Genomic DNA, 27,898 nt, shown 5'->3' with positions numbered 1-27,898 from the left:
ATAAAAGAATAAATAATATTAGAAGGATCACCTTCACAAAAAAGCGTGAGCTGCAGATCTTTTCATAGTTGGGTTTGTTGTGACATTTCCAAGGGAGATGTAAAGAAAAATCTACCTAACCCAGGTAGAGAGAGCCCCAACAACAAAGAACGGCTCTGTCCAAGGTCCATGCTTGTTGAACCAATTTGCTTATTGGAGTTACTTACAGGAGCATGGTTAACTCAGGCAGCTACCCCAACAGGAAGTCCCACCTAGTGACCTGTTTGCCTCTTATTTCATCTCAGGAAGGGGGGAGGAGGTCCTTAAAAGGTTCTCTTGAGCCTTGTGGCCCTCTCCCTCTGTCTAGAAGGAATTATAATAGTACAGGTCTCGTGAGGGTCTTGCGAGGGTGCTTGTAGTTGCTCTGTTTCAAGACAATGATAGTCTCATCTAAATGGAAGGAAACTTCTGTATTTTCAAGGTTCTATCAAAGTTTTAAATCAAAACATTTAATTCAGTGCTGTACAAATTCCTGAATATAGTAAAAGAATAAAAGGCAATCGTATGCAGATTTATCAAATTGAATTCAGAAATACATATATTTAAAAATTTTTTTATTCAAGGTAGGGTCTCACAAGAGTTCAGGCTGACCTGACACTGTAGTCCCAGGCTGATCTAGAATTCACAGTGATTCTCCCACCTGTGGTTCCTGAGTGCTGTGATTATAGATATGTGCTACCATACCTGGCCAAAACTATATTTTTAAAATATACTGTATATCCATGTCCACATGGGGATGCAAAAATGATTTGTTACTGGAAATATGTTAATGTAATTTAATTAGTAATTAATTGTGATACCAATATGAGTAGATCAAAGAAAAATCACATGACCATCTCCATAGATGTTGAAAATACCTGGTAAAATTCAGCTTTCATTTTGAATAAAAGCTAGTACTAAGTCAGAACTGCAGAGGATTCTTGGTTCTATGTAAAAGCAGTACAAAAGCTTGCTTCTTGCTTAATACGTAAGAAGTCTGAAAAATCTGGAATAAGACTGGTTGGCTATCATAACTATTACCATCATTGTGTCAGAGCTACTATTTCAGTATAAGAAGCATAAAAATGAAATGAAATACTGCTATTTTAGAGGATAGGATTTTATACCTGAAATATCAAAGAAAACTAAAAAGGTATTATAATCATAATTTAGTGATACAGATGGATATGATTTTTGTTAACCTAAGCACAGAAAACTGGTGTAATTTATAGTTTGATACATTGTCAGTTTTTAAAGGCCCCTGTTTCTTTGTTCTCCATTATTTTTTTGTTTTTTGTTTTTTGAGGTAAGGTCTCGCTTTAGCTCAGGCTGACTTGGAATTCACTATATTGTCTCAAGGTGGCCTCTAACTCATGGCAATCCTCCTACTTCTGCCTCCCAGGTGGTAGGACTAAAGGTGGGCACCACTGTGCCCGGCTGCTCTCCATTATTCTTATTTGACATTTCTTCTCCCATAAGCAAATATTTGTTATGATATATTTTTTCTTATTTGTATTTGGGTTAATCAGCTCTCCTGAACTATAACAAGCACCTGAGATAAGCAAATAGTAAAGAGAAAAGGCTTATTTTACATTCAGGCAATGAGGAAGCTACGGTTCATCCCCTGATCAGGTGGACCTATTGCTTTAAGGGCACTGGTGAGGGTACTGGTTGGCAGGGATGGGGTGTAGTGGCAAAACAACACCAAAAACCACTTCATGATTGAGAAGCAAAACAGAAGAAAGGGTTGAGGTACCATTATCCCTTCAAAGGTGTGCCCACAATTGCCTGGGTTTCTCTACTAGGCCCCAACCTCTTATAACTCCTGTACCCACTGTCTACCACCTCATAAGCTGGCCTTCAACATGTGGGACTCCAGAGCCAAGCCATACCAGTATGCTAATGCATTTGTCTATTATATAGATTTATTTCTAATTTAATGCAGATTAGTGTGTTGTATATTTTTTTGCCTTTAAAAAATTTTTATTTGGAATTTTAATATATGAACATTCTGTAATTTGTTCATGTGCCCATCACCTTATCCTCTTTTGTCCTTTTCTGTTTTGTTGTCTCATTCCTTTTGTCTTTCCCTGTCCCCTGTGAAAATATTTATAGGCTCAGAACAGTGCAGGTCTTGTGGGCATATCAGTCATTACTGTGGGTCGTGAATGCACTAGTTGGTTCTTGTTAGGATGACAGCCCCTATTTTGTTATATTTTTGCATAAACACTCAATTTTTAAGATCTTGGTACTTCTAGACCTCAGCCTCTTAACAGCTATATAGTGCTGTATGGGACGTCCACCACATTTTACCTGTCATTTTCTTAGGGATAATTAGCTGTTTGATTCCGATTTCTCAACACAGTTAGATTGCATTCAACATCCTTGTATGTGACTTGATGTAAGAATTTTTTAGAACACATAGGTAGACAACTAGAATTACTGGAACATAGGGCAGTCCTGTATTTGGTATATTGGTCAGCTTTCTGTTTATAAGGAAATACCTGAGACTTGGAAATGATTTATTTTGGAAGCAAGCACTTTTAACAGCTGGGCCATCAACCCAGCCCAAAGAATTATTTTGGTTCATAGTTCTGCACGTCCAGTACAAGATTGAGTGGCCCCATTGAAACTCTGGCAAACATGGCACATCATGGCAAGAATGTATGCCAGAGAAAATGGCTTACATCATGGACTAGGAAGCAGGTGCCCTTCAAGCACCCAGTGACCTAAGCGTCTCCTTGAGCCCACACCCTAAGACCCATAGTACCCTCTTCTGATCCAAGCCATTTGTAACACATGGGTATTTGGCATCCACCTGATAGCCCTTGGTTTAACTAAGAATAACAGATTGTCATTCACAATAGTTGAGCTATTTACATGCCTATTAGCAGTACATGAGTGTTCTGTTCCTATACTCTTTTTTTTTTTTCCCAAGGTAGGGTCTCAGTCTAGCCCAGGTGGACCTGGAATTCACTATGTAGTCTCAGGTTGGCCTTGAAATCATGCCAGTCTCTTACCTCTGCCTCCTATGTGCTGGGATTAAAGACCTGCACCCCCGCACCTGGCTAGTGTTCTGTACTCTTGTATCTCAGCATTATCTAACTTTATAAATACTTCTAGTCTAAGAAGTATGGAGGGAAACCTACTCAATTAATATATGCTTTTCTAGTTAATAATAGGTTCAAACATTTCTTCTCAATACTTCCGAGATGTATTCTCTTTTCATAGACTTGTTATTATCATGCTGTTCTTTTGCTTTTGCTGTCTTTTTCCATTTTGTTTGTAGGCATTTTAAAGCAAAATATACTTAAAATAGCAAGCAGTGGACACAAACAAATGAAAAGATGCTGGATATCATTCCTCATTAGGAAATGTAAAACTTAGAATTTTCCTCCTTCGTCTGCCAGGTAGCTGGGGTTACAGGCTCAGATTGAAGATCTCTTACAAATAGTGTGGTAGTTACCTTACTGGTATAGGATAAAGCACCCAATCAAAAGCAGCTGATGGGGGAAAGAATTCATTTTGGCCTACAGTCTTGGGGAGAAGCTTTATGAGGGCAGAGGAAAGGATGACATGACCAGAGGCTGGACATCACCTCTGGCACAGCATGTGTAAAGCCATAGCAGGAGAGTGAGACAAATTTTGGCAACAGAGAGCTGGCTATAATATCAGAAAGACCACCCGTAAAAGACACACTTCCTCAAGCAAGGATCACATTCATAGCACTGAGTTTATGAAGGACATCTGATTCAAACCACTGCAAATAACATGTAGATGAATATTTTAACCTGATTTGAGTTTTTGCTCTTTGATAGCCAAAAATGACCCATTTACATTTAATATTTCACTTATTTTATGGTACTATTCTTGCCTTTTCCCCATCTTTGCCTTTTTTTTTACTATATTTTTTTATGAGTTTTATCTTCTTGCCCCCTTTGATAGGTTGGTAGTTTTTTTTTTTAATATTTTTTTTGTTCATTTTTTATTTATTTATTTGAGAGTGACAGACACAGGGAGAAAGACAGATAGAGGGAGAGAGAGAGAATGGGCGTGCCAGGGCTTCCAGCCACTGCAAACAAACTCCAGATGCGTGCGCCCCCTTGTGCATCTGGCTAACATGGGACCTGGGAAACCAAGCCTCGAACCGGGGTCCTTAGGCTTCACAGGCAAGTGCTTAACCGCTAAGCCATCTCTCCAGCCCAGGTTGATAGTTTTATGTTCATTTATTTTACTAGTAGTTAAAATTTTTTACAATACATTTGTACCTAATTCTGTCAATAATTAAGAATTAAATAATATCTCTGCTCTTACCCTCACTGAGGTCAAGCCATCAGCATACTTTTTCATCTGTTCTTTCCAAATTTTAGTTCTGTAATCTTATATCTTACTGTCTACTATTTATTTCTAGAATACTTTTAAATGCATTACATTAAACTTCTATGCCTCATTCTTCACAATTTAGAATTAATTATGCATTTTAACTGTGTTTGTATACTACCACTTTAATTAATTTAATTAATTTATTTTTAATTATATTTAATTAATTTAATTTTTGTTTGTTCGTTTCTTTTTGTTTTTCAAAGTAGGGTCTCACTCTGGAATTTACTATGTAGTCTCAGAGTGGCATCAAACTCACTACAGAGGTCCTCCTACCTCTGCCTCCCAAGTGCTGGGATTCAAAGTGTGCACCACCATGCCTGACTTATTTTTAAATTTTTTAATTTATTTATTAGAGAATGTGAGAGAGAGAGGAGAGTTAGAGAATTGGTGTGCCAAGGCCTCAGCCACTGTAATCAAACTCCAGATGCTTGTGCCACCTAGTGGGCATGTGTGACCATGCACTTTCCTCACTTTTGTGTGTCTGGCTAATGTGGGATCTGGAGAGTGGAACATGGGTCCTTAGGCTTCACAGGCAAACACCTTAACCACTAAGCCATCTCTACAGCCCCTTAAATGCCACCTTTTATGTTTTATGTTTCTTGAGTCATAGAAATTGTCAATAAATGGTTTCTTTCCTTTTCCTTTAGTTTCTTTTTATTCCTTTGGTGAGAGGGGGCCATTTGTTTATGATAGGGTCACACTACTCTTGCCTGCTAGTTGTGGCAGTCCTCTGAGTCCACCTCCCCAGTGCTGGTAATATAGGCATGCACCACCATGCCCAGCTATCTCTTGAATTCTATTAGCTCTTGCACTTTATACATGGTTAAGAAGTTGAATGTAGAAGTCCTAGGTGATTGAAATTTTCTTAGAAAGATTTAATCAGATGTTTAGGTTCTTCCACATGTTAATAAAAATTTAACCAATTTCTCATATTTAAATAATTTAACTTAAAATTCTTTTCATAGAAGTTAGATGCACAAGGTGGACCGTGTGTCTGGAGTTTGCTTTTAGTGGCTAGAGGCTCTGGCACACCCATTCTATCTATCTGCCTCTTTCTCTCTCTCTCAAATAAATAAACAAATAGAATTCTTTACATAGAAATCTATACATGGTTTTTTTTTTTTAATTTGTTTTAATGTTTGGTTTGGTGGTTTTGTTTTTTGAACAACATTTAGAATCTCTGGCAACACTTAGTAGGAATTCCTTCATTGCCCTAATCAGCTAGAACTAAACAGTGGCTGCCTTCCAGAGGAACTTTTACGAGCTAATGGTTTCTGGGGGAGGAGGATCCTTGTTCAGTGATGTAGCATTGGAGTTGACCATTGTACAGTAAATGACCCATGCCCATACAAGCAACCCTAATTTAACTCTGGGGTCACAAAGAGAAAGAAAAAGATGTGAAAGCAGAATGGAAATTAGTTGGGAAGAAGAAGGATTCTGGCAGGAGAGGGGATAAGAGATAGTAATGGGGTGAATATAATCAAAATACATTATATCCATGTATGAAATTGTCAAAAATAAACATTTTTTTAAAAATTACCTCAAAGCTTAAAAAAATCATAGAAATAATGGGAGCATATTCATGATTTTCCCCTTAGATTATAAGATGATTGGTAGTTTGAAATGTCACATCCTCACCATCTTGCTCAAAAAAGCAGAGTGGCATGGGCATGGCACAGAGCTTTTTCCTCCCTTTGCCGCCCTCTTCCCTGGGAAGAAAAGTCTTTTGCACACACTCCAAAGCACTCTGCCCACATGCTACCAGTAGGCCAAAGGCCAGACAACAAGCATGAGTATCGTTAGGTGTGGTGGCACATACCTGAAATCCCCTGGGGAAGCTGAGGCAGGAGGATCACCACAACTTCTAGGCCATCCTGGCATATATAGTGAGCTCAAGGCTGGCCAGGGATAGACCCTATCTCGAACAAAATTTTAACAATCTCTATTAAATAATCAAAACAAGGATGGTTTTAGCAAGAATTTTTTTTTTTTTTTTTTTTTTTTTTTTGAGGTAGAGTCTTCTTACTCGAGCCCAGGCTGACCTGGACCTCTGGAATTAAAGATGTGTGCCACCATGCCTGGCTTTTGTTTTGTTGTTGTTGTTGTTTTTGAGGCAGGGTCTTATTTAGCCCAGGCTGACCTTGGACTCACAATGATTCTGCTACCTCTCTGCCTCCAGAGTTTTAAAGGATTTAAAGGTGTTTGCCACCATGCCCAACTGAGAAGGCTAGTTTTAAAGTGGACATGCCATCATAGAGCATATGCATCAGTGTCTTTATTTGGAAGCAATCAAAAAGTTTCCATCAAAAAATTAGTCCAAAACTGGGTATGGTAGCACACACCTTTAATTCCAGCACTTGGGAGGCAGAGGTAGGAGGATTGCCATGAGTTTGAGGCAAGCCTGGGACTGCAGAGTGAGTTCCCGGTCAGGGTGAGCTAGAGTAAGGCCCTGCCTTAAAAACAAAACAAAACCAAGTTATTTTAAAATGGTAACATAGGCTGAGATGTAGCTGTCAGTGGTAGAGTGTTTGCCCACCATGTATGAGGCCCTGAGTTTGATCTCTAGCACTTCAAAAATAATAATACAAATAAAAGAAAAATTCAAATAATCATAGATAATAATTGAATACTGTTCAGCCTTAGAAAAGCAGGAGATTCTGTCATTTATGAAGCATGGAATTTAATGGAAATAAGCCAGTTTCAGAGAGAAAAATGCCACATTATCTCACTTGTATGGGAAATCTAAAAAGGTTGAACTTGTGGAAGCAGAGACTGTCATGGTGTTTATCAGAGGTGGAAGGTAAATTGGAGAAGGGATATATTGGTGAAAGGGTACAAAGTTTAATTTTGATAGAAGGAATAAATTCTCATGGTTAATTGCACAGCATGGTAAACTATGGCTACTGTGTTATTTCAGAATAGCTAAAAGAGCATTTTAAATGTTTTTAACCACAAAGAAATGATAATCTTTGAGGTGATAGATATAGAATGATCAAATCAAGCTAATTATTACAATATGTAAATATAGTGACACATCACATTGTACCCCATATATATATATATATAAATCTCAGTTGTCAGCTAAAGAAAACAATCCAAAGCCAGGCCTGGTGGCACATTCCTGTGTACTGAGGAAGCAGAGCAAAAACCAGTTCAGGGCCAGCTTAGGCAATAGTGTGATTTTTGTCTCAAAAACACAAAAACGTATAAAGAAATTTTAGTATCCATGATCATATTGTAACAGGGGTTAACTTGAAACTGCTTCTTGCTCCCCCACCTTCCTTTAACTTCCAGTCCCTCCCTAGTCCTTTCTGCCTGTCCTTAGGTTTCAGTTAACTAGCTGCAGGAGGTCAGAGTCCTTTGTTAGGTCCCTGCCTGGACCTGCACGTATATCATCACATTACTGACCTCATTCCAAAAATCCCCAGCTCTGTCTCGACTGCACTATGGAGCCCAGTATCTCATGGAAATGGAATGCAAGTTTATAGTGGAGAATATGCCAGTGCAGACAGAGCCGTGTTCCTACTGTGGACGTAATGGAATAGAACGGTGTCCAGAACAGTTACTCGGTAGGTGATGGTGGAGCACAAGGATTGGGAAGTGAGCGAGCTGGTGCACTGGGGGCTTTGGTTTCTGCTTTCTCTTCCTGTCTTCCCAGGCTTTTATTGACTTTGGTGCCCTGTCTGGTCCTTTACTTAAGTTCCATCTTGTTCACAGTGGTACTCTTTGTAACACACCCTCTTCTCCTAGAGAAATAGTTCATCTAAAAAGAAAATGCATATACTGGTTCCAGGCTCCAGAAGGTCAAGATCCAGACTGACTTCCACGAAGAGGGAAGATGGGCTCTAAAGAGAAAGGATCTGCTCAGCCTTGGATTTCCTGCCTGTTGGCTCCCTGTGTCCCATATGAGCCCTTAGCAGACTCTGAGCCCTGGAAGGTGGAGGTTTGAAATGAGAGGTGGTCTCCATTTTCCTCTCGGCTATCTTTAATAAACCTCTTTCCTGGGTTTTGGCAGAGTGGTGAGCAGTGTGAACCTGAATCCTGTGACAATGTTGCTCCCCAAGAGGCTGGAGTTTCACAGCTTCACAGCCACCACCCTTCACCCAGCTGTCTATATGCACCCCACTACAAAGCTCATGTGGCTTTGGCATTTATACTTACTAATGTCCATATTGAGATGATAATGCTTTTTATAGATGAATCTGGCATTCCTGATCCTCCCTATTCTACAGAGCCCCAGTCATCTTTTCTTTTGTCCTTTTTATTTTTCAAGGCAGGCTGACTCTAGCCCAGGCTGACCTCTCTGTAGCCTCTGGCCTCGAACTCATAGCGATCCTTCCTCAGCCTCCCAAGTGCTGGGATTAAAGGCATGTGCCACCATTCCCGGCCAGAGCCACAGTCTTTCTAAGGGAGAATACATACTTGTAATATAGCTAGAGTTAGGAAGATGGGCGATTTTGCATCTTGCAAAATACAGATATCAAATACTTTGGTTAGTATTTTCAAAGAATTCTTTTCACAAGGGACTTTAAAAAATTGAGATAAAATATACCTATATAGAAAACACAGGTCCCAGGTATACAATTTATGAGTGTTGGTAAACCAGCGTGCTTGGGTAATAACCGTCCTAGTCATGATGGAACATTTCTTCAACCACAGAAAATTCCATATACCCTGCTTCGAGTCAAACCAGCCAAGGAGGCAACCGGGGGTGGGTGTGCTTGACAGGAGAATCATTCCCAGGAAAAAGTTGAACAGCCCTCTCAGTTTACTGTCAGTGAAATGGGTTTATAAGCATATGAGGGTGGGGGAAGGGTCCTAAGGCAATTGGTCATACCAAGTTCATTTTTGATGCCTAATTAGCGTACAGGGACATTCATTCTAGTACATAGGCAATGACAGGGGAGGGAGGGGCCGGGAGTAGGGGGGTGGATCAGGTAATCTGGGGTCCCAGGAGGATGGGCTGTATGAAGGCTGATAAGGAGTTTCCTAGGCAACTGGCCAAAGGTCACAGGGCTATGGGCAGAGCCTAAGTTCAGGTGTGCTTGGCTTGGAGAGGGAGTGGCCTCCTGTAGCCTACGGATCCATAGCCATGCCTGGAAGCTCAGGCCCCTCTCCTGAAGGCTCCAGCCTGTGCCTGGCAGTGCCCCATAACTCCCCTTTGTTTTTATAGTGGCGCAGTGTCATCCCAAATGAGTTCTTTAAAATTTACCGTAGGTCCAGATAGACTTAGGTGGTGTACAGGGACCTGATTAATAGTAACCTTAGCAATATTAGTTATTTGTTATCTGAGAAATTTGATGAGATAGGGGGCTACAAGCAATAGGGTTACTATAGTAAAGAAGCCAACTAGCTAAAGGATCTACGAGAACCAGGTGGTGGGATCCTCAGGCTTGTAGCAGTCAAGCAACTTAATAACATTTGATTTGTTAACAAACAAAACATTTTTTTCCTCCCAAGACCATACATGCCCCCAAGTTTAGCAGTAATGAAGTCTAAGGCTAGAGAGTTTTGAAGTATCTCACCCATGAGAAAGTTCAGTTGTCTCTGGAGAGACTCCAGGCTGTTGGTCACCACAGGCACCCAAAGACAGGCCCACCAGCAGAGGAATGAAGATCTCTTTTAGTTGGTGCAGGTGGAGTTTGTAGATTTTTTTTGTAGAGATACACCTGTGAAGCAGTCAAGACTGGGGAACAACAAGTGGGAGAGGAAATATTTATGTATGGGGGGCTTACTCCTTTGTTACCAAAGGAGAGCTGGTGTCTTGACACAACTGGTCCTGATTATGAAAATTTTGTGCAGGTATTCAGCTCTGGTCAGCTTAGAGCTGGACAGGCAGAGAGACATAACTTGACCGGCATCAAAGGGACTCAGAGCACACATGGAAAACAGTTCTTTGGAAATGGGCAAGAGATAAGAAAATTTTTCTTGTCCATTTTACCTTCAGGGGTCCAGTCACCCTAATTCTATCCCCCTTTATTTTTCCCTCTCATAAGAATACATTCTAATTGTTTTTAGGGGACTGGGACGAAGACATCAGATCATTTACTATTTCCTGTTGAATGGGACATGAAGTAGTGACTTGTTGCAGTTAGAGAGTTTTTCCCAGAGAGGGGGACTATTTTAATGGACCCCAGAGTGTAGGAAGATAGTCTTGGAAGAGAACACTGGGGAGAATAAAAGTAAGGAATTAATGAGAAGTGAACATAGAGCAAACTGGTCCTTTTTGTGGTCAAGGTAATTCAGGTAGACAGGTTTGGATCATCTCAGAACCATCTGAGGATGAACTGACTGAGCTTTTCTTCCAGAACTGTTCATTAAATGGCATAGTAGTGTTTGACATGGCTTGTAAAACAGATGAGACATTAGCAGAATTATCAGAAACATATACACAGCATTTAACCTTGACAATAGAGAGCCATTGGGTGCCATTAAAGGCTGTGCAAATAAAATTTTTGGTCTCAGAACTTACTTATCCGACTTAGATTTGAAAATAATCCTTTTGACATCTATAGTTTTTCTTTTTTTTATTATAGAATTAGAACTATGGGGAAGAGATGTCTTAATGTTTGTTTGTTTCCCCTGTTGGAAAATTTGTGTTGTATTACTTAATAGGCCATTCATATATGTAAGGTATTTTTTATCTTTGATTATGCATTTTTCTCTGAGTGTTTAAGACCATATAGACCATATTTTTGTACAGTCAGTTCCTCTAAATCTTGTCTACAAAAGCATCCACCATATGTTTTATAATATTTTTTATAGTATGTTATGCTGTTTTATATTTATGTTGTTGTAACTGTTTTCCCTCACTATAGTGTAAGTACTTGGAAGGCATCTAATCCAAAGACTTTCTTTCCTCTTTATTTTTTTCTTGTATACCTGATAATTATCTGTGATCACTTTATTTCTGCCTTCAACATATAATTTAGAATTCCTTTTACCTTTCTGTCAAAATGTGTCTATATGTTAATTCTTCATTTATTTATTCAAGAGAGAAAGAAGGAAAGGAAAAGGCGGAGAGAGAGAGAGAAAGAAAATGGTCATGCCAAGGCCCTCAGCTACTGTAAATGAACTCCAGACACATGTGCCACCTTATTCATCTGTCTTATGTGGGTCCTGGGGAATCAAATGTGCGTCCATTGGCATTGTAGGCAAGCACCTTAACTGCTAAGCTATCCCTCCCTCCAGCTCTTAATTCTTGAATGTTATTTTGATGAATATAGAATTTTTTTTTCAGAGACTGAGTGTGTGGATATAGAATTTTTTGTTGCTGGGTTTCTTTTTAATTTATTAAAAATATTCTATCTTTTGTTGAGAACTGTTGTTTTTTTAGTGGTCATCTGTTATCTACCTCCACCCCAAGGCACTTTGAAAAATTTCTGTCTTTAAAATTTATTGAAATTTACTCAAGAACTTGCTTCTATGAGGTAATAGAGTTACTATGACTATAGGGCACTTTAAATGTATGGTCTGAAGTTTTATTTTTTTCCCTACTTTTTTTTGTTGTTGTTGTTTGTTTTTTTAAAGGAAGAGTCTCTCTGTAGCCCAGGCTGATCTGGAATTCACTCTGAATCTCAGAGTGGCCTCAAACTCACAGTGGTACTCCTTCCTTGGCCTCCCAAATTCTGGGATTAAAGATGTATGCCACCACAGCAGGCCTTGTCCCCTACTTTTATTTCAGGTACCAAGGAAACCACCAAAATGCGTGGAGGAGGATTTGTTTCTGGCTCCCTCCTGACCTGTCTAAGAATAGGTGGCTTTGGGGAACTTTGACTTAATGGTTTGGTGTGCTGCTGTCTTTTAGACTTTATGTCTCGGGTTGGAGTAAGCTTTTACTTGTCCCCTTTGTATCATAAACTGTAAAACCAACTGGTTGAGTTTTCTGGGGTCAGCAAATGCTCTTAGGGCAACAGTTGATTATATGTTCTTCTTATCCTGTGGTTTGGTAGTTCCTTAGTGTCTTATCAGCTCCTAGTGTGTTTAGGAAGATTTTAATACATCTTAATATTATTATTTCCATTTTAGTGAGATTTAAATAGCTTAGGTTATTACTCAAAATTAAATCCATTTGACTTTTTATGTGTGTGATGTAAATGCATATACCATCTACAATGATCTTGATCTTTTTATTTTTTGTGTTGTTTATGTCTATTTTTTTGACTTTCATTAGCAGTAGTTAAGTATTTGGGGGGGGTTAGTTTTTTTGAGGTAGGATCTTGCTGTAGCCCAGGCTGACCTAGATGTAATTCACTATGTAGTCTCAGGGTATCCTCAAACTCACAGTGATCCTCCCCAAGTGCTGGGATTAAAAGCATGCACCACCATGCCTGGCTTTAGTTTCTTTTTCTTTCTTTCTTTCTTTCCTTTTTTTTTCTTTTTTCTTTCTTTTTTTTTTTAAGAAAATACCCTTCTTGTTTTTCTGCTTAGGTGTGGTGAGTCTTGTAGATTGATCGATTTATACTGGATAGTGAAAGATTGAACCCATAGCCTTACACATACTAGGCAAGTACTCTATTACTGAGCCATACCCAGGAAAGTTCATTAATACCTCCTGTCATTTTTATTTCTTTTTCATACTAGTTTATTGAAATGCAGCACATAGGCTATTGAAGTAGCCTATAGTCTAATACCTTTAAGTGAATAAGTTTTTATCATAAAGGAATAGGTATCCTTCTATTTGCTTTTATAGTTGTAGCCCATAATCTTTTAAATGTGTTATCTTATTGTCATAGAGTTCACAATAATGTTCTAAGGTTTGTTAGAATTTTTTTGCCTTTTTAAACTTCATTTTATTGGCAACTTCCATAATTATAGACAATAAACCATGATAATTCTCTCCCCTCCCCCACTTCCCCTTCAAAAATCCGCTTTCCATCATATCCCCTCCCCCTCTCAATTAGTCTGTCTTTCATTTTGATGTTGTCATCTTTCCCTCCTATTATGAGCGTCTTGTGAGGTCATGGATATCCAGGCCATGGAAGATTGCATTGTAAGCAGTCCTCCCTTTGGCTCTTACAGCCTTTCTGCCACCTCTTCTGCAATGGACCCTGAGTCTTGGAGGGTATGATAGAAATGTTTCAGTGATGAGCACTCCTCTGTCACTTCTTCTCAGCACTATGGTGCCTTTTGAGTCATCCCAGAGATCACCAACATCTGAAAAGAAGCTTCTCTAATCAGAAAAGTGAAAGTAGCATTAATATATGGGTATGGACATTAAGAAAAGTGTTTGATGAGCACAACATAAGCATTTAGCCAGACACCTGTAGGTATTACACTCCAAGGCTCATGACCCCCCTCCCCCCATCATAGGCTTTTGACTAGGGTTTCAGTACCAGGTATGTACTTCGTCCCATGGAGCAGACCTCAAGTCCAGTTATTGAGCAAGTTGTTTCCCCCATAACAGACATATTGTACCCACTGGCTCATGTGGCCTGGCTGGCCAAACTTAAGGCTTGCAGTGTCCACTGATTACTTTATCTCCACGGATAACTTCTCTCTCCTATAGGCCTACATGCAGTATAGCTTTTTCTAGCTTTCTGTCAGTTGGTCTACAGGAAGGAAGGTTTCAGTTCAGCTCCAGCTTGATTTCTCAGGGACCTTGCAGCCCAAGCATGTAGCATCTTCAGCAGTGGGGTCTTACCACCTATTCCTAGTTGGAAACAAGAGCCTTGGCAGTGAATGGCCTATAATGTTTTGGGGACATCAGAAACCTCCGTGGCCAACAACTCACTGGAAGGGATCCCATCCCTGCCACTAAAATTTTTCTAGTAGCAATTTATGGCTTCTGGGCACACTATTGTAAAAAAAAAAAAAAAAAGGTTTCTATATGGCTAATTCATACCCTCTCAAATTTTGATTAACCCTCCCACCACCCTTCATTTACTCAATCTCTTCTCCTGATGTCACTTAAGCCATTCCATCCCTAGTAATCTGTTCATCTACTTACATATATACAGTACCATTCCCTTAAGTCTCCCTGCCCCAAACTTTTTTGGTTTGTTGTGCTTTAGCCAAAGCTGACCTGAAATTCACTATGTAGTCTCAGGGTGGCCTCAAACTTATGGCATTTCTACCTCTGCCACCCCAGTACTAGGAACAAAGGCATGGCCACCATGCCAGGCAGTTTTTTTCCTTTGACTCAAAAATTACTAAGAAATATTTTCTTTATCATTTAAATATTTATTAATTATGGAGTTTTATTAATATTAATTTTCAGTTTAAATACATGAATACAATCTCCCAATAGTACCACAGATTGGGAGCCAGGCCTTTAGCATGTTATTTTTAAGGTCTAAACTACCATTGTTCCTTATACTGTGTATAGAATTCTAGAATGATGGTTATTTTCTCCCAGCATATTGGAACTGTATAGTCAGCTGTCACTTCTGCTATTAATCCTTTGAGGGCAGCATATTATCTCTGTCTAATTTTACATCTACTCTTTCTCTGATGTTCTGAATTTTTTCAATGGCAAATTTGGATGTTTGTAGGTTTGCATGGTTTTCTGAAACAGGGTGCTGGTATCTTTCACCAGTTCTGAAAATTTTCAGCTGTTACTTTTTTGAATATTAACTGAGTATTTTTTAAAAATGTATTCTTTTTTAATATTTTATTTCCTTATTTGAGAGAGAGAGAGAGAGAGAAAGGGCATGGTAGGGCCTCCAGCCACTGCAAACTCCAGATGCATGTGCTACCTTGTGCATCTGGCTTATGTGGGTACTAGGGAATCGAACCTTGATACTTAGACTTTGCAGGCAAACACCTTAACTGCTAAGCCCAAAATGTACTTTTTTAATTAATTCTTTGAGAGAAAGAAAGAGAGAAGAAGGGAGAAGAGGAGGAGGAGAGAGAGAGAGAATGGTCACACCAGGGCCTCTAGCCACTACAAACAAACTGCAGATGCATGCACCACCTTGTGCATCTGGCTTACATGGAAACTGGGAAATTGAACTCGATAGGCATGTCTGGTTTTCTAAAGCCTAACCTGTACTAATATTTCTAACAGTTCTCTTGCAAAGACTGTCCAGCACCTTGACTGTGTTTGATTTGTGCTCACCCTTGTTTGTTTATGTAAAAATAGTACTGTAGCTTGAGTGTCTCCAAAGCTCCACTTGAAATTTAATTGCCTTTGCGCAAGTATGGAGGAGTGGAACCATGTCCTGAGGGTGTCTCCCTGTGAGGTAATTAGGACCGTTATCCCAGGGGTCACTTATCCTGGGAGTTGTCTTCTGATGAAGGATAAGCCCTGCCCAGTTGTTGTGTTTCCAAAATGCCCCCTTGCTCCTCTGTCAGGAAGAAAGCCCTTGCCAGATGTGCCCCCACTCCTAATCTTGGACTTTTCAGCCTCCTCTGGAACCATGAGCTAAATGGGTTTCTTACAGTTTACCTCAGTCTGTGGTATTCTGTAATAGCAGCAGATATATTTTGTACATTGAACTGCTCATATTCGCCATAGTTTTAAATGTGAGCTTTGAAAGAGAGAGACCAAGGAAGCTGTGGAAGTGCTCACTGGTGTCCAGTTTATCTTTCTTACTGTGCTGTATTTTACTTCTCAGATTCATTCTTGAAAGTACTTCTGGCCAGTGGATTGTGCGAGGACATACTTGACTGAGATAGTATAACCTCCCCGCCCCTCCTCCCCCCACTGCTTCTCTGAGGCCCCTTGTACTGCAAAGTAGTTGGGATGGCAATCTCTAGGATAACTGCCTGCACCACAGTGAACTCAGTACAAGCAAGGGAAAAGCTTGTGAATTGAGAGTTGCGCAGACATCCTATTTTAAACAAGGACGTGAAACCTGCTTGAGGATTTGCAGAGTACAATCATTAATAACTGAGATTGGGATGCTTGGAGAGGTATGGTCTGTCACCCTTGAAGATAAGTGTTTGAGTGCTCAGTGAAATATCAATGGACCTGTCTGTGACTATGCTGTGTGCTAAGGTTTAGGTCGTGAATAGATCCCAAAGGCTGTGTCCATACATTATTAGACTTGCTTCCCTGACTGGGATACTGGGGAGTTAGTGGAAAATTTTCAGGTCATCAAGGTGTGCCCTTAAAGAGTATTTGGAACCCTTGTTATATCTAGTCTCTCTCTTTTTCTGTTTCTGGGTCAGCAGGTAAGCAGTTTTGTTCCAGCCACACACTACCACCATGATGTGCTGCTTTACACAGGCTCCATGATGGGGCCTCTTGACCATGGACTGAAACCCCCAAAACTGTGAGCCCAACTAAAGCTCTTCCTTTTATAACTTACCTCAGGTATTTGTTATAGAGATCAAAAACTGAATAACACTGTATATAAATAACCCTATACCCTGTTTTAGTTTTGTCTGTAGAAATGATCACCATTGAAATATTTTGTAGTAGTTCAAGGTTTGGATTTTAAGCTAGTCCGACAGGGCTTAATATCTTGACTTTGCCACTTTATTATTCATGTGTCCTTGGGAAATTTCCTTTGCCTATATGCCTCAGTTTCTTCATTTGGAAATACAAGGACTACATAGGAAAGGATTATTGAAAATTATGTGTAAAGTGATTTATGTCTGATACACACTTTCTAACTTGCAAACTTTATGACACTGGGCACTTAATTTTGTTTTGTCATTTATCCTGAAAGACCTGTCTGAGGCAGAGTAGTCTCAATACAGTTTTGTTAGGTAAATGGATACTTGCATTGTGTGTAGCTGTCACTGTGCAATAAGGTATATATGAGGAAAAATTTGACCATTTTTCAAACACACCTGAATAATTTCATGGGTTTAGGTCATAGATTTTTATTACAATTTCCTTAACATATTAGTCTAAAGAACAGAAATTTCAAGTAAGATTTTAAGACTACATACAGAAAAGCATTAGACCTGTATCTAGGACAGCATGCTTTTGAATATGTGCCTGGCAGATGTTATTTAGTTATATATAAATCCTTTAATGCCTAGAAGTACATCTTATACTTAATTTGTCCTGACTTGGTAGAGACACAATGCAATAGTATCTAAAATTAGACAAGGTATAATATTTCTAGATTATAAATAGCTGTGTTTTTTTTCAGACAGAGAGGAATAAGTTACAGATTATATTTAGTGTTAGTTGATTCTATAAACTAAATGATTTTAACCCTTTAGAGCTCTTATTAATTCTATTAATCTTTTCTGTATTGACTTGATTAATATGCCACCATGTGCAAATAATCATGGTTTTCTTCATTTTCTGTTCTCTTTACCCTTTATTTATTGTTCTTTTATTCTACTAGTTAGGTTTACTTGAACAGAGAAATGGTGATTACAGGTATCTTGTTTTTTCAGTCTTCAAGGAAGTACTTGCAGCATTCCATCATTAAATATGTTTCCCATCAGTATTTTTGCGAGTATTCTCTTTCATTTTTTAAAAAATATGTTTGGGCTGGAGAGATGGCTTAGGGTTAAGGTGCTTGCCTGCGAAGCTTAAGGACTCATGTTCAGATCTCCAGGTCCCATGTAGCCAGATGCATGGTGACGCAGTCACACAATGTCATACATGTGCACAAGGGGGCACATGTGTCTAGAGTTCGTTTCAGCAGCTGGAAACCCTAGTGTGCCCATTTTCTCTCTCTCTCAAAATAAATTAAAAAATATTTTTGTTGGCAGGGTGGGGAGGAGAATCTGGGTATGCTACGGCCTCTGGCTGCTGCAAACAAACTCCAGACACATATACTACTTTGTGTAATTGACTTTATTTGGTGGATACTGGGGACTCAAACCAGGGCTGGCAGGTTTTGCAAGCAAGTGCCTTTTACCACTGAAGTAGTACTCTCTTTCTTGTTCTGGCTAAGTAGAAATTGAGTTTTTGTTCTTGTTCTTTTTTAAAAAAATATTTTGTTTACTTATAAACAGAGAGATAAAAGGAAGAGAAACAGGGAATAGGTGCACCATAGCTTCTAGCCTCTGAAAATGAACTCCAGATGCATGTGACACTTTGTACATCTGGCTTTACATGGGCACTGGGGAATCAAACCTAGGTCATTAGGCTGTGCAGGTAAGCCCCTTAGCCACTGAGCCATCCCCCTTGGTTTAGGCCTCTGTGAGTGTTCTAGGTGACAGTGATGGTACACATGGAAGTGAATGGTGACATCTCTACCTAGAAAGCAGAGAGGAAAAGGATAGGTGTGGGCCCATAGTCTTTTTGAATGGCCTAAGAACTTCCTACTATACCCTATCTCCTAAAAACTCTACCACCTCGAAAAAGTACCAACCTGTGGGTCAGGTCTTCAATCATGGGCTGCTGGGAAACACCCAAACCAGTATCTAAACCGCAGCAAGAACTCAGAGGAAATACAAAGGCTTACGTTCTTAATAGAAAAATTTTCAAGCTGGGCGTGGTGGCGCACGCCTTTAATCCCAGCACTCTGGAGACAGAGATAGGAGAATCACTGTGAGTTCAAGGCCACCCTGAGACTCCATAGTGAATTCCAGGTCATCCTGGGCTAGAGTGAGACCCTATCTTGAAAAACAAACAAAAAAAAAATTAAATTAAGTTAGAAAAACAATTGGAAACCCTCTAGAAAGGTTACAAAAAGGAAGTTATGAAAACCAGAACTAAGTGAAAATAAAACAAAATCAAAGCTGGGTGTGGTGGCACACACCTTTGATTCTAGCACTTTGGAGGCAGAGGTAGGAAGATTCCCATAAGTTAAAGGCCACCTGAGATTACATAGTGAATTTTAATGCTAGAGTAAGATTCTTACTCAAAAAAAAAAATTATCAAATTCATAATAAAGTCAAAGCTGGGCTGGAGAGATGGCTTAGAGGTGAAGGTATTTACCTGTGAAGCCAAAAGACCCAGGTTCATTTCCCCAGGACCCACATAAGCCAGATAATGCACAAGGTGGCACATGTGTCGGGAGTTTGTTTACAGTGCTGAAGGCCCTGGCATGCCCATTCTCCCTCTCTCATAAGTAAAATTTTTAAAAGTCAAGGCTATTATATAAAAAAAAAATAATGTAGCCCATGTGTCATGGCTCATGCTATCAATCTAGCACTTAGGAGCTGAATTGGGAGGATCACTTGAGAATTTCAGGCCACCAGGGCTATAGAATGAAACTGTCTCAAAATAGATAAAAGAAAATATAAAAAAGGAAAAATAAATAAGAAAATAATAAATAAAAAGTAATTAGTATGAAAGGGGGCATAATCTCAGATACTGATGGGTACAATTAGGAGACAAAATATGAAGCATTTTTATCCAAGTAAACTTAAAAACTTTAAGATTAAGGGGCTGGCTCAGTGGTTAAGGTGCTTGCTTACAAAGCCTGACAACCTGGGTTAGGATCCCCAGTACCTATGTAAAGTGAGATGCACAAAGTGGCGCATACATCTGGAGTTCGTTTGCAGTGACTGTACTTGAACCTCCAAAATTATGAGTCAAATAAACCACTTTTCTTTGTAAAGTTAGTTGCCTTGGGTGTTTTGCTGGAGTACCGCAAAGGTCACTCATACAGTTCCATATAATTGCATTCAGCAAGTGTTAGGTGTAGTTTCACTATTTTTCAGTTCTAGGCATTGTCTGAATTCTGATCCCCATCATTTCACATCCTCTAATTACATATCTCCTCATTTCTTCCTACTCTTTAGAAAATTTTGTTTTAATTTACTTGAGAGAGAGAATGAATGGACACTCCAGGGCCTCTGGCCACTGTACAAGAACTCCAGACACATGTACCACCTTGTGCATCTGGCCTACGAGGGTCCTGGGGAATCGAACTTGGGTCTTTTGACTTTGCAGGCAAGCACTTTAACAACTAAGCCATATCTCCAGCCCCTTTCTACCTATTCTTTTATTTAAAAAAAAAATTTATTTACTTAAGGTGGGGGGAGAGGCAGATAGAGAGAGAGCAGGTGCACCAGGGGCTTTCAGCCACTGTAAACAAAGTGCAGAAGCATGCACCACCTTGTGCATGTGGCTTATGTGGGTCCTGGTCCTGGGAAATCAAACCTGGATCCTTTGGCTCTACAGGCAAGAGCTTTAACCGCTAAGCCATCTTTCCAGTCCCTTTGCCTATTCTTTATTTTGATTTCACTTCTTTCTGTTCACCTCAATCCACATTACTTGCCTTTGTTATTTTAATTTTTTTGTTTATTTTTATTTATTTATTTGAGAGCAACAGACAGAGAGAAAGAGGCAGATAGGGAGAGAAAGAGAGAGAGAGAGAGACAATGGGCGCGCCAGGGCCTCCAGCCGCTGCAAACGAACTCCAGATGTGTGCGCCCTCTTGTGCATCTGGCTAATGTGGGTCCTGGGGAACCAAGCCTCGAACCAGGGTTCTTAGGCTTCACAGGCAAGCGCTTAACCACTAAGCCATCTCTCCAGCCCGCTCTTGTTATTTTATCTGATGTTCATGAAATATTTCAATTAGGATCTTACATCAGTTCTAGAAAGTTCTCAATTTTTACATCTGCATCCTGAAACTCAGATCAATTTATTCTTACAGATTTTGCAATTTATTTTTGGTACTTTCTCTTAGAATTTTTTTTCCAAGGTACAATCTCACTGTAGCACAGGCTGACCTGGAACTCACTCTGTAACCCCAGGCTAGCCTCAAACTTAAAACCATCCTCTTACTTCTGCTTCTAGAGTGATAAGATTAAAGGCATGTGCCACCTGGCTTTTGGAAAATCTTTGCAGCAAGTGTTCAGGTGTTGAAGCTGACAGTCCAGAGAGTGAGGGAAGGAGAGAGGATATCTCTGTGTGTGTGTGTGTGTGTGTGTGTGTGTGTGTGAGAGAGAGAGAGAGAGAGAGAGAGAGAGAGAGAGAGAGAGAAAGACATTGATTTAACAGCTATCTCAGATTACTACAAACTTGGTACTAATGCAGTCTTGTGCTTGAAGTATTTGGAGCTATATAAATTCCATGAATTTTCAAAGAGACGATATTCTTGGGAAGACATTTTTTCAATAAAAACTATTTTTGAATTATTTTAGATGTATAGTTCTTATGTTATCATGGTACTTTTATCAAAATTGAGAAATTATAGTATTAGCCAAGTACTGTACAAGCTTCAGACAGTATTCAGATTTCACTACTGTTGTTTTCTGCTCCAGAGTTCCATACGGAGCCCCACAGTACACGTACATACATCCTTCATCTGCTCTGTGACCATTTCTGAGGCGTTCACTCCTTTTTATGGCAGTCATGGTTTTGAGTATAGTTGGCCTTCAGATTGGGTTTGTGTGATTTTTTTCTTTCATGGTTACACCGGGGAAATATCCTGAAGTGGTCTCTTCAGGTCGTATCAGAGCGTACCCAGCGTGAACATGGTTTACTTACCATTGCTAAGTTGACTTTGGTCTTGCTCCTTTTCTTTCCCAGGCTGGGGAGGAGTAGACAGTTTTCTCTGTTGATTCATCCTACAGCTTAAGATTTATTCTTCTTTACACTGGAATTGTAGGTGAAGTGTTTGGAAGCCCCGAGTTTGTGCTGAAGGTCTGTTATTAGCTTCCTCTCTGGATGGCTTTGGTTTTATTTTCTGTCTTCTTCAACCTGGATAAGCTCTGTGGAGAGCCTCAGGCTACAGCCTGCTTTAGTGCTCAGCTCACTGTTTATATGCCTTCTTACTTTTTGGTTAGCCCAGTGAATTATTTTAAGAAGTTTTCTGTTAGCTATTTCTGTTAGGGTATCTTATCTGAATTCAATGTCAACAAAAAGAGTAGGTAACTGGTTTCATTTGACACTGATTTTAAATGTATTTTGAAATGTTACCAAACCAAAAAAAAAAAAAAAAAGGAAATGAAATGTTAAAAATCAGAGGGGCTCTATATTATTTCAGAAAGCATACTTTCAGTCATCCTCCAAACTGCCCTGTCTCCTCAGCTTTCATGAGCTTCCCCAGTTTGGGCATATTAGACAATTTTCTCCACTGTGGTTGCCTTCTTGCTTCATCCTCTTGATTGACACCTATGGATTCCAAACAGTGTTCAAATATTTTCTTTCTTGTCTTTTCCCAATATGTTTAGGTTTCTTCTGTGAGGAGAAATGCCTTAGCTGATATGGAATAGAGCATGAGTAAGAAATAACTACTTAAGATATGGAGATTTGGGACTAGTTTGTTGCCATAATATAACCTTAAATTCTTTGATCTTAACTTACCTAATGCCCTTATGGTTTGGATGTGAAGTGTCCTTTAAGAAGGCTGTGTGTTGAAGGGTTTGTTTCTATCTGGTGATACTATTGAAAGGCTATTGGAGCATGATAACAGTTTTATGGGTGGATGAGTTCATTGAAAATTCATAATCTGATGACATTTTTGAGAAGCAGTGGAGGTTGGGACTAGTTAGTAGAAGCATATCATGAAGTACAGGAGGGGTATACCCTGAAGCCCTGAAGAGAGAGGCCTTATCCCAGGCCTCTGCTCACTTCCTCAGTGCAGCAGGAGTGAGCCCCTATGCTTCCAACTCATGTTCCCTGCTGTGATATTTTTGACTCACTACACAGGGGCTCATAGTAGCAGAGGGACCATGGACTGAAGTCTATGAAACAATGAGCCAAAATAAACTCTTCTTCTCTTATGTTGTTTTCTTGGGTATTTTGTCCCACCGAGGATATGTAGTTCAGCATTTGGAGTCAGATACATTCAGATTATTTTTTAATTTAAAATATTTTATTTTTATTTATTTACTAGGGAGAGAGAATGGGCATGCCAGGGCCTCTAGCCACTGCAAACAAACACAAGATGCATGCACCACTATGTGCTTATGTGGGTCCTGGGGAATCGAACTGGGTTCCTTGGCTTTGCAGGCAAGCACCTTAACTACCAAGCCATCTCTATAGCCCTTGTCCTTTTTAAAAAAAAAAAAAAAAAAGTTTGTTATGTAATCTAGGCCTTAAACCTGAGTTCCTCCTGTCTCAGTAGTCCAGGTGCTAGAATTTGTATATCTTCATGCCTGGCCCTTTTTTTTAAAACTTCTTTTTAAAATTTATTTTGGCATGTGAATGCGGCATGTATGTGTATACATGTTTAAGTTTGTGGGTATCTGTGTGTGAGTTTGTGTGTGTGTGTGTATGTGTGTGTGTGTGTATGTGCACATACACATGTGTGTGCAGGCCAGAGGACAATGTAAGGTGTTAGCCTCAAGAATGCTGCCCACCTGTTTTTGAGACCAGGTCTCTCATTGGCCTGGAGCTCACCAGTTAGTCTAGACTGGCTAGCCATCAAGCACTGGTGATCTTTTTGCATCCAGCAGAAAAAAGTATGATGATCTTCTTGTCTCTGCCTTCCCAGTGCTGAGATTGCAGAAATGTGCCACCACTCTCAGCATATTTATTTATTTATGTATTTATTTCCAAAGAGAAAGAGAATAAATATAGATGGGCATGCCAAGACTTCTAGCCCCTGCAGATGAACTCCAGATGCATGTGTCACTTTGTGTATGTGACTGTGCTTTGCATACAAGCACCTTAACCTTTGAGCAATCTCTCCATCCCCACACTGAGCACTTTTATATGGGTACCAGGGATCAAATTCAGGTCCTCATGCTTTCAAGGAAAGTACTCAACTCCAGTTTATTTATCTTTGATGTTCTGGGAAGTAGGTATCAAACCCAGAGCCTGAGCATGGCTGGGCAAGTTTACCACTAAACTATATCCTCAGCCCTTTAGGTATGAACTTGTGTCATGCTCAAGTATTTGCATATAGAAATACCTGTTACTTTTTTTGAGGGGGTAGGAAGATGGGAAGACAGTGTCTCACTATGTCTAGCCCTGCTGACTTGGAACTCATTGTGTAGACCAGCTTGGCCTCAAACTTTCAGCACAGTTCTGCCTACCAAGTGCTGGTATTACAGGTGTGCACCATCACGCCTGGCTAATCCTTTATAAAGTATCAGTGACCTTTTTTTAATGTCTTCTATAAATTACAGTAAAGCATTCCATTGATGCTTTAAAATTATACATATAAAGTTGGGTGTGGTGACTTAGGCCTCAGGAGGCTGAAGTAAAAGGATCCTTGGGAGTTTAAGGTCAGTCTGAGCTACAGAGTATGTTTCAGGTTAGCGTGGGCTAGAGGGAGACCCTGCCCGCCCCCCCCAAAAAAACTTATGTATATAGATTTGTTTCACCTATAAATTTTATTTAGGGATATAAAATAGAACATTACAGTGTAACTTTGTCCTGCCATAAGCCCATGGATTTATGCTCTTTAGAGTCTGGCAAATACAGAATTTGCCTTTAAAATATATTTTTTATTTGTATTCAATGTGAAACTATCCTCTTGGGGAAAATATGTATGACTGTTGATAATTTCTAAGTAGATGAAGGTGCTAAAAATGTAACATATGAAAATACTAACTTTCTAGACACATTATTCTTTATAATTTTTATATTTCTAATAAAACACCATGGATTTTGGGTGATAAGTGAGAATCTCCATTTTTTGGTTCATAATAATAGATTTAAATTTTAGATTTAGAATTTAAATTTAGGTTTGATTTCTATTTTTTTGTTTGATATGGAGGGTTGGAGGTGTTCTCCATGTGATTTTAATATTATATTATTTAAATCAGCTTTCTGTGATAAGCAATGTCTTGTTTTGTTTTAGCTATTCTAAGAGTCCTTTTCATTGATGAGTGTGTGATAAGGTATATTTTAGAAGCTAACACGCAGAACAGATGGCTGTATTCTGCTATTATACATGTTGATTCATAATACCCTGTTTTCAGCAGCAATAGGATTATGTTGTATCCTGCCATTGCCTTTTATAGACTATTTTATAGCCGGAACTAGAAATACTAGTTATATAAAACTATTCTAACACAGACTGGAAAGTAGGTCATTGTGATGGGAGTATGCTAAACCGCCCACTGGTTGCTATAGTGATGACCTACTTTAAGAAACTATTTCTGTTGATTCATGTTGAAATCATCTTTTGGAAGTGGTATAAGGAAGCTTACTACATGAAAGTTTTAATATAATAGGCAGTGATTTCTGGGAGAAAAAAATCCATCCTTAAAATGTTTAAAATGAAGTAATATATTTTTTTGACACCTCTTTATTTCAAACTGGTATGTTCAGTATTATAATGAAATAACATGAGAGCAGTGTTTCTATGGACAACACAATTATGTGAACTGTCCTAGTAAGTTTTACTAGCATTTAGCCTATTTAAAAACCAATCTATTGCATGGTTTAAAGCTTTAAAGGAGAACATGAGAAAATCATATACAGTATATCCCAAATTGATCCATTCAGTGTTGAATGCCTGACCTAAGGCACATGCCTGTGTGTGTGTTGTGCTGTGCACGTGTGCTTGCACATGCTTCTGTGGGTGCATATGCTTGTGGGGGGGGGGAGGAGGCACATCCCTATTTGATACATGAATGTTGAAATTGATATGCTTGCTGGATGCAGACAAAATCTGAAATCTGAGCGATCTCTTTCCCACTTTGAGGTAAAAGATGAAGATTTAGATTTTGTATAATTTTCATGCAATATTTTTCATTTAGTACTAAAAAGAAATTGTGCCCATCAGTGAGTTGAAAATTTTAACCTACACTATTGAAGATTTTATAGTGCTACTACAGAAGAATTATATGCTTAGAGATTTATCAATTCAGAGTCTTAATTGCATTGAACCTCTTTAATAAATATATCATAATAGCATTGGCCTTGTCACTGGGGAAAGTCAAACCTTGGTTCAAAGTCACATTTAGATGACATTACATATTTCAAGAGGTTCTGTGTAGGTCTAGGCAGCCAACTAATTCATTGTTTTCTATTGTTATATCTAAATATTTACATATAGAAGTCTTGTAGGGGTTTGTTTTCAAAACTAAAAATTATTTCTTTTTTTACACGTTTTTTCCTCTTTGAGACAGGGTCTATTTATGTAGCCCAGGCTGGGCTCGAATTTGTAATCCTTTTCTCAGCTCGTGAATTTTTAGGGATTACAGATATATACCACCCTGTCCAGTTTAAAAATAGAAATTTGGGCTGGAGAAATAGTTTAGTGATTAAGGCACTTGCCTGCAAAACCTAAGACCTCGTGTTTGAATCTCCAGGTCCCACATAAGTCAGACACACAGTCATGCAGGCATGCAATGTTGCACATGCACACAAGGGGGCACACATGTCTGGAGTTCGTTTCAGGGGCTGACAGCCCTGGAATGCCCATTCTCTCTCTTTCTCTAAATAATACAAATTCTTCTGAAGGGAAAATAACTTTTGTTTAATTAATACCTAGTAAATACTATGGATGCTGCTAGTTGATTTTATACTGTTTGTAATACTCTCAACAATTTTACAAGATAACCATACTGTATTGTTTTATTGTGTTTCTAATTTTTACAACAAATTGTACAGGGCACATGATGAGATTTATTTGCCAAATAGATAGGCACTAAAATATAGGATTAAAAAAAAAGCAACATATAATTAGGAATCAGATACCAGTACTTAATTTGAAATTCATCAGGAGAGTTAATGTTCTGTGTGTGTTCTAGCTGTAATATGAGGCACAATTTTAAATTTTCCCAGGGTGAGACACATTAAGTCCTTTGACTGTTCAGAGGACAGAGAAAGTACTTTCAGCTGTAAGACTCCAGACTTAGTAAGTATGAACTTGAGGAGATAGGAATTGGCCAAGATATTCCAGAGGGTGTGTAAGAGTGGTAGTTTGGTTTGGTGGGAATAAAGGAGAGTGGGGTAGAAAATGAACCTGGAACCATAGTATCATAACTGAAAAGATTTGATCTTTACTAAAAAAAGTGATTTGATCTTTATTATATGAGGAATGAGCCTTGAAAACCTTTATATAGAAAGGGTGGCTTAAGGTGATTTGATACTATGTACTAAAATGGATCATAGTGTACAGAGATTGTTGATAGGTGGATCTATTTTAAAACATTGCAGTAAATATAAGCAAGAGATAAGAACTAGAATTATTGTAGCAAAAAATAGAAAGAACTTAAGAACAATAAAACATAATAGCGCTCGCTATGTGCAGAGACTGTTCCAATAGAGTTGTGTAAATGTTCATTTATTCAATTTTCACAAAAATGCTATGAGATGAGCCTTATTACCCTCTCAATTTCACAGGTGGGGAAATAAAATTAGATAGGATTTTTCATAATTGATTGATTACTACTAGATAAGTTAAATTATGGAGTATCTATCTAAGAGAATACCCTACCCAAAACTCCCTCTTCCTAAGAATAGATGTTATGAATCCTTGGTAGGTACCTTTCTGTTTATTTTCTTATCCACATATAAGGACAAGTTGATGTATGCAATATAAATTATATTTAATAAATAAATACATGCACATAGTTTTGAATGTCATATTGCAAAAAACCTTACAATATTTTTATTCCATCTTTCTTTTTCTCTTATTACATTTTCTATTTAAAATAATTTGAATACAAAGTACTTGTGCAATTTTTAAGTACCTGTGTTTGAGTCTACTATACCCTGTAATTTTTAGGTGAAACCAAAGGTATAAATTATAACTTCAGTGAAGGAGAAACATCATTGTTT

At 38.8% G+C, this 27,898-nt stretch overlaps 1 protein-coding gene across 2 annotated transcripts in view; it reads left to right on the top strand.

Moving 5' to 3' along the window:
- Cry1 (cryptochrome circadian regulator 1) overlaps positions 1-27,898 on the top strand; it is a 63,886-nt gene that overhangs the window by 9,754 nt on the left and 26,234 nt on the right. The window contains exon 2 of one of the 2 annotated variants that reach the window (XM_045153347.1): positions 16,519-16,619. The exons of the other annotated variant lie outside the window; for it this stretch is intronic. Within the exon in view, the coding sequence (XP_045009282.1) occupies positions 16,579-16,619 (41 nt within the window). The 5' untranslated portion in view covers positions 16,519-16,578. The remainder of the gene's footprint in view (positions 1-16,518; positions 16,620-27,898) is intronic. 2 annotated transcript variants of the gene reach the window in all.

Source organism: Jaculus jaculus, chromosome 6 (assembly GCF_020740685.1).
Source record: "Jaculus jaculus isolate mJacJac1 chromosome 6, mJacJac1.mat.Y.cur, whole genome shotgun sequence".
Lineage (NCBI taxonomy): Eukaryota > Metazoa > Chordata > Mammalia > Rodentia > Dipodidae > Jaculus > Jaculus jaculus.
The sequence above is the reverse complement of the archived record's forward strand: the minus strand, read 5'-3'. Positions and strand labels throughout refer to the sequence as shown.